A 13,344-nucleotide genomic window follows, 5' to 3' on the forward strand; every position below is an offset into this window, starting at 1 on the left:
CGAATGTTAGCGATACACTTAAAGGGGATAAACGAAAAAGATTTTTTTTTACCGTACATTTCTTCTTTTGTGATAAATAGAATACTATGTTCATGTAGCTTCGTTACTAAATTTATTTAACTTGTTGAGTAAATTGATTGAATTAACTTGTTTAATTAATTCAATATTGAACCTGAACTCATTGAATACTACATTTCTGTGTGCTAATTTTGCCTGCTTTATTTCTAGGGAAGGATCATACAGCAGTAGGCTAGATGATCAGTATGGGTTTGGACTAACAGGGTCAAGGATATCCACAGAACCTCGTACTAGAGGAAGCACGTGCCAATCCTGCAAAAGAAAATACGGTATCCGTGGACAAGTGCTATGTAACTGTGGAGTAAGAAAATCAGGATCTTAGTTTATATGGTTCTAATGTTATTGTACGTGTTTAAACAAAAGGTTGGATCTTAATTTGTAAGCTCCTTATGTTATTGTACATGTATAAACAGAAGGCGGGATCTTAGTTCGTAAGATTCTTATCATACATGTTTATACAAAAAGGACCTTGATAGGGAATGTAGATGTTTCACTGGAGTATATATAAATTGTCCATTTAATGAACATTAGCATTAGAAATCTGAATAAAGTTTCAGTTTTACTGGTGGTGGCTAAATGACATTGTTTCTGTGTTCACTGTATATTTTTCCAGTTTTGAAGTGCTATTTGAAGGCAAGATCATGTTATTTATGAATTATAATGTGTTGAATTGTAATATGTAGAAAAGGATCTGATTGCTGCCAAGAAGTAAAACAAGTTTTTTTTTTCTCCAAAATACCATATAAAATGAAAGCAGATCGGATTTTTAAGATAATAGAAGTAGTTGCCATTATTTGTTGGGATTTGAAAAATGAAAATTTTCAAGCATTGAATGAGACTTTATAGTAGGATTTTGCTCTTCACAATAACTGCACTAGGATAAATTGCCAAAAATAGTTGTGGATTATTGGTGAATTTTTATCTGTATTATAAAATGTATGATGATACAAAATCATTGACTATAATTGATACATACATTTTTGCTTGACCATGAAATTTCTAAGAAGAATATCATGTAGTTGAAGAATTGTTTGGAAAGAATTTTAACTCAGCAGAGCTCGCTCAGGATTTTAAACCTGCCATTGATAAAACTGTGAATATAAGATATTTGGAAGTTCAGTAATTTGGTAACAACATAAAATCTTATTTGTGTGACCATTACAAAAAAGTGTATAAAAGGGTTTGTGGTAATTTCCATGAAAAGAAGCATTTCTCCATAAATAAACCATTGATCCATCAGATTTATTTATTCCATTCACATAACCATGCACCGATTGAGACTGAGTCTGTGAATATTTTATTAATTTTGATGCACAACCTATTCCAGTTTACCATGGCACAATATTTATATTTTTGTTTGTATGAAGGGTAAAAGGGGAGGTCACTTATGTATAACATAGTGCTCCAGTGTGAAACATGGCTAATACTGTTTAATCTAGTATGTTTAATTCAAGGGTTTAGACTGATTTCATATTGTATGCAATACTTATGATATTTTAAGGATTTTATTTTCATCTTTTTGGGCCAAAATCTATCACCAGCACAGATTGGGATTAATGTTAAGCAAATCATCTCTCTTATGAAAAGTAAAGCAGAAGCTACAAATATAGTGATGAATAACTATTATTTACAAATCGAGCGCCTGTGGCGGTGTGATTGAAGTTATTGACTTCAAACTACTTTCCGCTCACCGCTGTTGGCTCGAATGGTATCAGGGACTTTGGATTCTTTCATTTGAGGAAGCTATCAAGCTAGCTTATGGAATGTTTGTGGTTTTACTCCATTGCCTGCTTGTGCCTGAAATAATGAACAAAGAAGCATCTGAGGTCTTCCTCCACCACTCCACCGGTAAAGCTTGTAAGTCGACATATGAACTCTACTGTTCTACTGTGTGAAGTATAACACAACCAAAAAAAAGAAACCAAAATAAACATGAACATTCCTCGTATACATTTTGTAAAAGGCAAAATCTAGCATTCAAAAATTATTGTTTGTCTCTGACTTATTTTTCTTAAAATGTAAACAGCACTGTATAAAAAGTGCAACAATCTGGAAATCTTTACTTTTTCAATTGGAGAGGGGGAAAAAACACATAGTTTTTGGCATTTGGAAAACTGTCTTTCTTTTATTGGTGGTAACTTAATTTCATTAATTTAGATAAATGGCCACTGTTTTCTTGCTGTAAATTTTTTGATACAAGAAAATAAAATCTTACATGCAAATGACAATCATGCTAAGTTATACAGTATTGGATATTTGCAGTATGTTGTAGATCTCTTGTGATAAATACCTCAGGTTTTTAAAGATATAGATTATTTTACCTGTCCTAATATGCCTTTAATATAGACTTTATTTTTTACACATGCCTATAAATGTGATGTATGTATTCATACATGTAATATATCATATGTATTTTAATGATTGTACCTGTACATTTATATATGTGAATGCTGAAGCTATAGTTGCACTCAATTATTGGTGCATTTTTGAATTTTTAAGGTACTAAAGTATTAGTATTGTGTTTTATATAATTTGAAACTTGTTTTAAGATACAGTATAGAACTTTACTTATTTGAATATGATCAAGATATAGTTATATTTTTGCTTAAAATAGAACTACAAATAATGACAGTATTCATACAATAATATTATTTACTTAATACAGAAATAATTAACATACAGTATTCCTATTTTTTATTTCTGATTTGGAAAACTTAAGATGTATGATTGATTATCCATCCTAAGTCTTTCCTGCTGATTTGGAAAACTAAAGATATTTCATTGATTTTCCAGCATCCTAAAATTCTTATAAGATGCTACTTCCCATTGTTCTTGTATTTAGAACATTATTTTTCCTCATTATTTAGAAACACTTTACTGTATTTATGTTTGCCCTATTAAAGTAGAAATACTGTGGATGAATTATGATTCTTTTCCATTAGTTATTTGGTAATATTTACTGGTAAGATGAAGTGTTCATTTTTGCTAACAAGGAATTAATTATAATACCACATTTATTTTTTCTTATACTGGAAAAGCATTGAGGAAGCATTATTGAATATTGTACTTGATTTTTGGTTATGCATTATAACATTATCTAAAAAACTTCCTATCATGTTAAACCAACATTATTATAATGGTTTAGTTCTGTGTCCGTATTTATTAATTTCTGAATAATTTGATGTTAAACGTGGCAATGGAGACTGAATGTCATTTTTTGTTTGTTTTAGAAACTTTTAGGGCATATTTCAGTTTAGATGAGTCAGCTGTTTGTTTTATTTGTTTGTTTTGTGGATTTTATTTGTTGTGATTATTATGTAATGATTGATTTAATGATTGAATTAATTTATTTATTTATAGATTTATGTATATTCTCTGTCTAGTTTAACTACAGCAATATTTTTCTTCATTTGAAAAACCTATTTTATTGTTAATATTAAAAGCAAAATGGCTGTTAAATGTTTAATTTTACATAGAAATTAGATGTGTTTTGTTAATTAATTTATTTTGTTTATTTGTTTCCTTCTATTGATGCTTAGCAATTATGATTTGATGTGGTATGCTCTTGTATGATTATATATTTTTAATGATATATAAAAATCTGGTGTTTACAGAACATGTTTGTAGGAACACAATTTCATAAATCTTTTGGATTCAGATCCTAAATGACAAAATAATTCTGTTTTCTCAACAAAAATTCATTTCACAAAGTTTTGTGTTTATTTTGACGATATATTAATGCTTTCATTTTTGTTCTCAAAAAGATATAAGGTTGGATATAAATTGCCAGATAAGAAAAGAGTATTTCTAAGCCAGCTAGTTTCACTTTGATTTTGCTCTATTATTTGGCTCATTCTTTAATTGCTGTGATGTAGTCTCATTTTAGTTCGTCCTGTCTTTTCAACAAGATATTATCTTTTGTTTCTTGTTTGGCTTCCATTATTTTACATCTTTACATCACTGCTCTTAATGTTTATTATGTCATTTATGCATTGATTTGTATATTTTTCTTGTATTTCCAAAGTTCTTTCATTGTTCCCTCCCTTTGTTTATACTTGTATGTTCTTTGTGTAAACATCAGTCTTATGTTTCAAGTTTGGCTATTACTTTCCGTTTTCAAAATATTGTTATCTTTTGTTAAGTCCCATTTACCATGTGAAATGTTTTACCTATCAAAAGCTTCAAATTTGTGGTCATGTGATAAAATCTTCTGGTCATTCAGGTTCTATATCCATTGTTGTTTAAAATCTCCAAAATGTTTGTTATATCTCTTCTGTTATTTATTGTGTTAACTTGTAAATTTGTTCCACACTTTAAAGCACAACACTTACAGATATTGTTAAATGAAAAAATGTGCTAAATCTAAGCAGGGCAAGGCACTGACAAACCATGTCAGTTACAGTAAACATGTCAACATATGCAAAAATAGCCCTTATTCCATTAGTTATAGGTTACAGATATGATGGTTAAAACAATGAATATATTTCATATTTTGCAAATACCATGATGGTAATATGTTACATGGACTAAGAATACATTTCCTATACCCTTAATGTATTTGTTTTTTGGGTTTTTTCTACTTTTTTGACATTGTTTTTCTCAGCTGGTAGCAAGCACCTTTTAAGAAAAGTGTACCTCTTGAAATTGCTGTGTTATGTGTTGGCCTTGTTTTTCTTAAACCTTTGTCAATTTGTTTTATAACTTAGGAAGCTTTCCATATGTTAATCCATTTTGCCAAAATGTTATCACATTTTCTGTAATTAATGTGCAACTCATATATGTAGAAAATTATGCTTACAATACACAACATTCAAAATACAGTTCGAGATATATGTGTTATCATCCTAGTTTAGTTATAGACATAAGTTGTTGTTTTTTTAATTAGAAATATTATGTAATTATTTGTTTTCTTGTTGTAGCTTTTCTCTGTCTGTACTCTCAGATGCATCAGTGTTTAAATCAATAGTTTTTGTTAGCGATTGTTTTCTTACAAAATAACACATATTCAATGTTAAAGATTGTCATTATAACTTGTTTTTCTGTTCTATAAAGTCTAATGTATAAAAAGTAGCTGGCTAAGTCTACAAGATAATGAAATTTTATTAAAAACAGTAAGTATGTGATGTGCTTATGCTTGCCATATTGTGATATAGTATTTTGTTTTGTTAGGGTTTTTTTTTGTTTGTTTTTGCTTCATTTTGATGTTTTAACTTTGTGTGTATTTAGCACTTACTGACTTACTGTAAAGAAATGTAGAGTTTTGAGCATTGAATTTAAAGTTGTAGATGACAACAGAAAATTTTCCGAATATTTAGTACATACTCTATATTATACAGGTTAACTCTTATAGGGATATAACAGTTTATGAATATTTTTGAAAACATTTAAACAAATACATTTATAGTAGTATTAATTTCTTAATTATATGTGAGAGGATGTGTTGGAGTTTTTGTTGCCATGTAGTCATAAGCTCGCTTCTTCAGTGGCATTAGATATGTCCCCACTATGCTATCAGTATAGTGATTGATGTTTTTGGCACTATTGTGCTGTTTGACAAGACTGCGTATTGTTGCTTATCTTTTTTGATAAAACACTTTCAAGTACTGTTTTATATTTTTCACACTAAAATAAAAGAAAGTAAACAAGAGCTTTTTAGCTCACCTGTCACAAAGTGACAGGGTGAGCTTTTGTGATCACTTTTCATCCGTCTGTCCGTCGTCTGCCCGTCCGTCCGTAAACTTTTACTTTAAATGACATCTCCTCATAAACCACTAAGCCAATTTCATCCAAACTTCACAGGAATGTTCCTTTGGTGGTCACTTTTAAAAATTGTTCAAAGAATTTAATTCCATGCAGAACTCTGGTTGCCATGGCAACCGAAAGAAAAAACTTTAAATATCTTCTTTTAAAAAACCCATAGAGGTAGAGTTTAGATATTAAGCATGAAACATCTTCTAGACAGTGTCTACAAAGTTTGTTCAAATAAAAGCCCTGGGGTCAAAATTGGCCCGCCCCGGGGGTCATTGATTTTCCTTATATATGTATGGCACAAACTTAAAAATCTTCTGTGAAAAAATCCAAATAGCTAGAGTTTAGATATTTAGCATGAAACATCTTCTTGTAAGTGTTTACAAAGTTTGCTCAAATCAAAGCCCTGGGATTAAAACTGGCTACACCCCAAAGGTGTCATTGTTTTTAACTATATGTGTAAAGTAAAAACTTAAAAAAAAACTTCTTTTAAAAAACCCAATTAGCTAGAGGTTAGATTTTAGGCAGGAAACATCTTTTTGTTGGTGTCTACCAAGTTTGTTCAAATAAAAGCCCTTGGGTTAAAATTGGCCCTGCCAAAGGGGGGGGGGGGGTGGAGATCATTGTTTTTCATTTTATGTGTGTAATAAAAACTTAACATCATGAAACATCTTCTAATGGGTGTCTTCCAAGTTTGTCAAATAAAAGCCCTGGGGTTTAAACTGGGCCTATATACAGGTGAGCAATCTCAGGGCCATCATGGCTTTCTTTTTTTAACTGAAAAGGAAAACTAGAATTTTTCAACTGACAAAGAAAACATGAGTTTAGGCAAAGGAAAGACAAAAAAGTGTGTTATGCTTACTGTTTATGTTTTAAAGATTGAAATAATTTTACTTTGTGTTCACTCTTTAAGTTTGTCCAAATTAGATGTAAAGATCTGACCAAAGATATTGACCAATCAAATTTAAAGTAACCATTTAATCTAAACCTTGCCATAATTTAAGGTTTTTTTTTCCTTTAATAATTGCAAAAACTCGTTGTTCATTTTTACATCATATTTTATTGGACATTTTATAAAGTCTATAATTAATTTTCAGTGTTCAAGAATGTTTTTGGAAATGGTCTTTACTTAAAATTCAATTTTTGTGACTGATTTATTATTGTGTCTCGGTGACAAGGAGCTTCTATTTTCAATTTATTTAATGATGAAAAGAACTTAATATGAAGAATATTTAGAAAATAGTTTTAATATGTATGTAATTCTGGCATATAGTTTTCCTTTTATCTTACCAGGAGTTCATATAACCATGTACCCAATATTTCATAAATAAAAAGCAAAATTTATGTCCCTTTTTCACCATTGCAATTTAGAAATATTCTCCTTATTTTCCGTATTTGACCTTGAAATCTGGAAATGTTTTCCTTATTTACTGTTGCAGACTAGACTTATTTTCCTGATTTGCTTTATATTTGCAGTCTAAATTATTTTACCCATGCACTTTGCACATGTTTGCGGTTTTAACTTATCACACAATTGAATATCAGTTTATGCTGTGAAGTTTTTACTTTGCCCTGTTTGCAAACTATTTGTGTTTGGAATATTTATTTTCTTCTTTAGTTTTGAAAACAGAAAAAATGATTAGGAGTTCAGTTTAAAGATTTTTTACTTCTAACAACTAATTTTACATTTTAATTTACATGATTGACTAATTTTATATAATTATAATATATGAATGACTTATTTTATAGTCCATTGTACTTGGATTCATATCTGTGATATATTTATTGCTCATGAAAATTATTAAGATATATCTATTTCCTATATGAGCAATATTTTTATTCAATATACATGATATACTGTAAATATTTATAAATGTGAATTTGAAAGAAGATCAGTAACATTTCATGAAAACAACTAGGAATTCTATGGGTTTCTTTTGCTGTCTTCAAACTGTTCTCACATTGAAAATTATGAATTGGTTGACATTTTTACACAACAATTCTGAATCAGTTCTAAAATTTCAACAAGCAAGTTACTATTGATATATAGATATAAAAATCTTCTTTGCACAATTTCTTAATTCTTTTTGTGTAGTGTTGTTTAATAGCTTTATAAAAAAAATTGCTCCCAAGCTAGATTTACCCTGTATTGTAGATAAAAGCAGGATTCGGATATTTTAAAACCGTCTTAAGCTTATCCGTCCAATTTGTTTTTTCTTGTTTACCTTTTTTTCTTGTTTACTTCAGGAATTACCCAATACTTTTTGCCTTTGCCTAAAATTCCCCTGTATTGTAGCTTTTTTGTATAAATTAAGCACTTTTAAAAACCATCTTAGGCTAAATCCGTCCTATGTTGTTACTATTTATATATCTCAACATTATTTAAATTTCCTGTCTAAGACTGGATCCGTCCTTGACATGTAGATTCCATAATACTCATTGCTTTATTACCTTTTGACAGTGTCATTGCTGTTTATACCTTTTATTATATAGATTGTTAGATATTGATATACCTAAATAAAATTTATGATGATAAACATGTTGTTTCCAATTTATTTATATTTATCACATACGGAGAAACTAGTTAGTTATCAACAGTGAACCATTAAGATGTCACGGTGCAAAAATGGATTCTGTGTTCAAGGCTCCGTTAGGCTGCACATTTTTCTCACCCTGTGACATTTTGCACCCAAGGTGGTGCCTGTGACTGAATTTACTAAAGTTTGATTCACATTGCTCTGTAACTCTGACCAATAATGTGTTAAGGTATTCATTATCTAATTGCAAGGTTCTGTTATTAATAAACAACATCATGTATTCAGGTCATATTGCATAAATAATCATGAAATTAAAAATATGTAGTGCTACAATGTAAATGAAAGCCTTCAATGACTTTTGAGACAAAAAATGCACTGAAAACTTTATCCTGTCTGAAATGTCTAGTCTTGTCTGAAATACGTCTTACTGGATCAGTAATACTAATAGGGATTGCAGCTTCCAAAACATAGTTTGTGCATTCCCTCTTATTCAAATATGACAATTTTAGATTTTATAAATTTGCTTCATTAAAGTATCGCAAAGACTGTATAGAAAAATAGCCCATTTATGTCACATCGGGTAAGGAAGTAACTCTTCCTCAACGCTTATCGCTAAAATGAAAGTGCCCGCTGCATCCCCCAATGACGTCATCAAAGTGCGACAACAACTTGAATCCTGTCTTAAATGAAAGGGACTGTAACTTGAATTAAACCACAACTATATTCACTTTAGTTTTAAACAATAAATCAAACATTACCTATTGAATTCCTTATCTACTTAACCATTTAATGCTTGTAACAATACAAATAGACCTATGGTGTACATAACATGGTCATTCCTATATTCTAGCATGACTTCTTTACTACAGTTTGTTGTTCCCATTTCTTCATTTTGAAACAGACATACTTCATATATAGAAACAAAGTCATGAAATGACAACACCGCTATCGACCAAACAGGTTGAGTATTAAAGCTGCATGCCATCAGATTAGCCAAAATATTTCATGAAAATCAAACTTCAGAAAAAAAAACAACTAAAATTTAAAGAAAAGAGACAGAAGATTCAAGTTATATGCCATTCAAACAGTTTATTATTATTAAAATTTTTATGCCATTTATGACTGTTTTTGCAGTATTTACTACAATATTTCTACTGCTTGCCTAACTCATAAAGGGCTATTTTGCATATTTTGACCTCATTTTGGTTATTAACATGGATTGTCAATGCCATTTGCAATGTGTAAATTACTTTATTTGTTCACTTCACAATATTTTGTTTTTTAATACATTTTCTAAATTTTCGTGAAAATTGTCACGAATCTGGGGCATGCTGCTTAAAATACATTTTCAAAATTTTCATGAAAATTAGCAGTAATCTGGAGGCATGCTACTTTAAGAAAGAAATAACAACAGTAGAAACAATCATCAGATTTTAACATTTTTTATTTCATGTAAAAATATAAAACACTTAAAACAGGCTGGTAAACAGATTAAGTAAGATCCACTTAAAAGAAAATATTGATGCATTTAAAATTAAATTAAAAGAGATTGAGCTATAGCACTCGTACATTTATAAAACAGAGTATTAAACCCACATCACTTTAGAACCAAGTCTAGGTGTTACATGGCTTTACCATCATGGTAAAGAAAATGAACCTGTATGTAAAATCTGTCACAGAGACAATACCTCTTTGTTCATAGGCATTCCATAATAAAAACTATTTTGCTCCAAAACAATATTTGATAAAATAAAATATTAGAAATTATGCTTGTTTCTAAAAGATAGTTTCTGACCTGAGACTTGTACCATGGGGTAGTGGATTAGTATAGGGAAGGTTATGACTGAATTTATTCAAAAATAATCTTCATTTATATACCATATTCAATGTTTTGGCAAGGCATAGGTCAAAATTGTCATTATTAAACAATTTTATGTAACTCCTTTACCATAACATACAAGGTTGGAATTCTCCCTTGAATTTCTTAAATGGCCTTGACCAAATTCCATTGTTTGCCATTAGTATAGAGCCTGGTCAGACTGCACAGAATCTGATGTGTAGGCAAGCCTAGGTCTATACTAGTGTCATAGGCTAAACACTTGTTTCCGTTCAGGTAGGGGTTAAGATCTGAGTGAGCCTCAATTATTTTCGATTCTCATTTAGTGCCACTGTTTGCACAACCCCAGGTCCATGTTCATAAATGTCCCTTTATATAAAATTTAAGAGATAAAATAAGTCAAAACTAATCACCTGAAATGCCTGTGTGTGTTTGCGTTTGTTTACCCTCGCCACCGGAAAGAGACCATAATGGACGAGCATAAAGAGATTAAGCTGTAGCACTCATACATTTATACAGCAGTGGTAAACCCGCATGAAATGCCTTGAAAGGAATCTGCCTTTATAGGTTTTCAAGAGATACCAGAAAACTGTTCAAAAAGACAAATATTTATCTTAACATAAAGGGGATATTGAAAGTGTCCAATTACTTTACCTAGAAAAATGCATACAAAAAAAAATAAGTTTAATAATGCCAAACTGGAAATACTACATCTAATACAATATCTAGTCCTATAAAACCTTCATTATTTTCCCACCATATATCAGTTTAACTTTGGTTATAAACTGCTCGGTAATAGAACAAATTTCACAATGACGTACACTTTTTCAATGTGTTTTTGCCTTTTTTCAGCACCAATTACCATCAATTTTACTATAATAACATCTGTCAAAATAGCCAAAATAAATATTTCTTATCATCATATATCTAGCATCACATTTTACAATTTTAAACAGAAATACAAAAATAATCTTCGCATTTTATTTAAATATAATGAAAATCTGTAATATGCTTAATAAGTTCATTCTTTAAGCAATACCTAATACCCACAGACACTTTGGGTGTGGTTTATACCCCTTCCCAAACCCCAACTGACTACATACCTTTATAAGAGCTGTCAGTAGGACAGCATTCTAAAAGGAACCATAATTTTATCAAAAATCCATGTTAGAGTTAAGGGCTTATACAAATACCTCCTATGTAAGTAAGTGAAGTTTCAACCCAATCCCTTCAGTGGTTTTCATGATTCCAACTTGTTCGCAAAAACTTAACAAAAGTGTGGCGTTCCTGCCAGGATAAGTATAATAGCTCTCCCTATTCTTTGAATAGTCAAGCTAAAAACCAGGTAACCACTATTTTTATCAATCCCAACCCAAGTACTTTTTATACATTTACATGTATGTAGCATTTAAAAGCAAAGGTAGTCAATTGAGGAAGGAGTTGGGAGTTTTCCCCATATCCAAAGTGTACTCTCTTTTTTTATTTCCTATAAATGAAATATTTACTACCAGTATAAATTATCTATAGCTAATTAACAACATAAGATCTATTGCAGCTCCCTCAATCACACTGAAAACCAAGTAAGATTTTACATGACTTTGTTTACTGGTTTCTACTTTAAAAATGTTAATTATAATTCCATTGAGAAATCATCTCTAAATTAACAAAAGCAAAACAGAGCGAAAGCAAACCTCTGAAATCTCACATTTTTTCCTAATCAGATATGATCAATTCCCCAAGCAAAACTTTGTGAATACAGATTTACTTGAACAACATTTCAAAATAAGACAAAAATTTAATAATACAATATGTCAACACCAGAGCTGGTTAAAGTTGTTTATTCTCTACTGGTTAACATTCTCGATTATTTAATGAAAATTTCTTCAAAACTGTTACAAGATTTCTTCATGGAACTTGTTATATTAAAAAAAATGAAAAATTAAGTAGGTTCTTTTTATTAGGATACACGCTTGCCCTTTAAAAGGTAATCTGTAAACATAACAACATGTACACCACAATAATGTATCATAATAATTGGTCCATAATTAAACAAACTGATACAATACGATATGATAAATGAACATTCTATAATCCAGAAATATTACAATATAAATTACAGTCACTTATACACAAACCATGTAACGCAAAAGTATACTAAAAATATTTTCTACATAACTACATAAAGCATTACTTCAAATCAATACATAAAATAGATGATGTTGAATGAGAGTAGGTTCAATTTCGAATACATTGTATATGCAATGAGTTCAATAAATTTGCTTAAATAGCTACACATAAACAATATTCTACTTATCACATACCTAAAATAAGATAAGAACTGTTTACAGTCTAAAAGGAAATTTTATCATTGATATGTTTATACTATAATGCTACCATCTAAATGTTTATACTGTAATGTTAATTTATCACATAGTTTGGAATTTTTTCTTAGTTACCCGGGTATAACACTTGCTGGGCGACATCTTGGGAAATATCTGCGAAAAAAATCATCTTGACCTGAAAGCTTCAATATTTTTTTTTCATTTGAAACATCCCTTGATGATGCGCCAGCCATTTTATATCCTCATAACTAACTTGTTTCATATACTATGACTATTACATTAATTGTCACTTTACGTTTTGTTTGTATCATGTAAATGATGTCACATCAAATTATATACCAGTACATGGCCATGCAATATTGTTCTTACTGAGTTGCTAAATGGCACAGGTATTTAACAAGAGGGCCATGATGGCCCTGAAGTCGCTCACCTGTATATTGGCCCCCTGGAGCGGGGCCAGTTTTAACCCCAGGGCTTTTTTTTTTTAACAAACTTGGTAGACACTTATTAGAAGATGTTTCATGCTAAACATCTAAGGTCTAGCTCGTTTGGTTTTTTAAAAGAAGATTTTTTAAGTTTTTTCTTTATACATATATTTAAAACCAATGACACCCCTGGGGCAGGGCCAGTTTTGACCCCAGGGCTTTTATTTGAACAATATTTGTAGACACTAGCTAGAATATGTTTCATGCTTAATATCTAAACTCGTTTTGTGACAGACAGACAGATGGACAGACAGACAGACAGACGGACAGACAGACGACGGAGAAGTGATCCCTATATGTCGCCACTACTCCGTAAA

At 30.4% G+C, this 13,344-nt stretch overlaps 1 protein-coding gene across 2 annotated transcripts in view; it reads left to right on the plus strand.

Annotated features, from left to right (window-relative positions):
• LOC132741946 (zinc finger C2HC domain-containing protein 1A-like) overlaps positions 1-8,363 on the plus strand; it is a 32,170-nt gene extending 23,807 nt beyond the window's left edge. For both annotated transcript variants that reach the window (XM_060730221.1, XM_060730220.1), the window contains one exon: positions 229-8,363. In XM_060730221.1, the coding sequence (XP_060586204.1) occupies positions 229-400 (172 nt within the window). In that variant the 3' untranslated portion in view covers positions 401-8,363. The remainder of the gene's footprint in view (positions 1-228) is intronic.
• Positions 8,364-13,344: the final 4,981 nt, after the last annotated feature.

This window comes from Ruditapes philippinarum, unplaced genomic scaffold (assembly GCF_026571515.1).
Source record: "Ruditapes philippinarum isolate M1 unplaced genomic scaffold, ASM2657151v2 ctg6664_1_1_1_1, whole genome shotgun sequence".
NCBI lineage: Eukaryota > Metazoa > Mollusca > Bivalvia > Venerida > Veneridae > Ruditapes > Ruditapes philippinarum.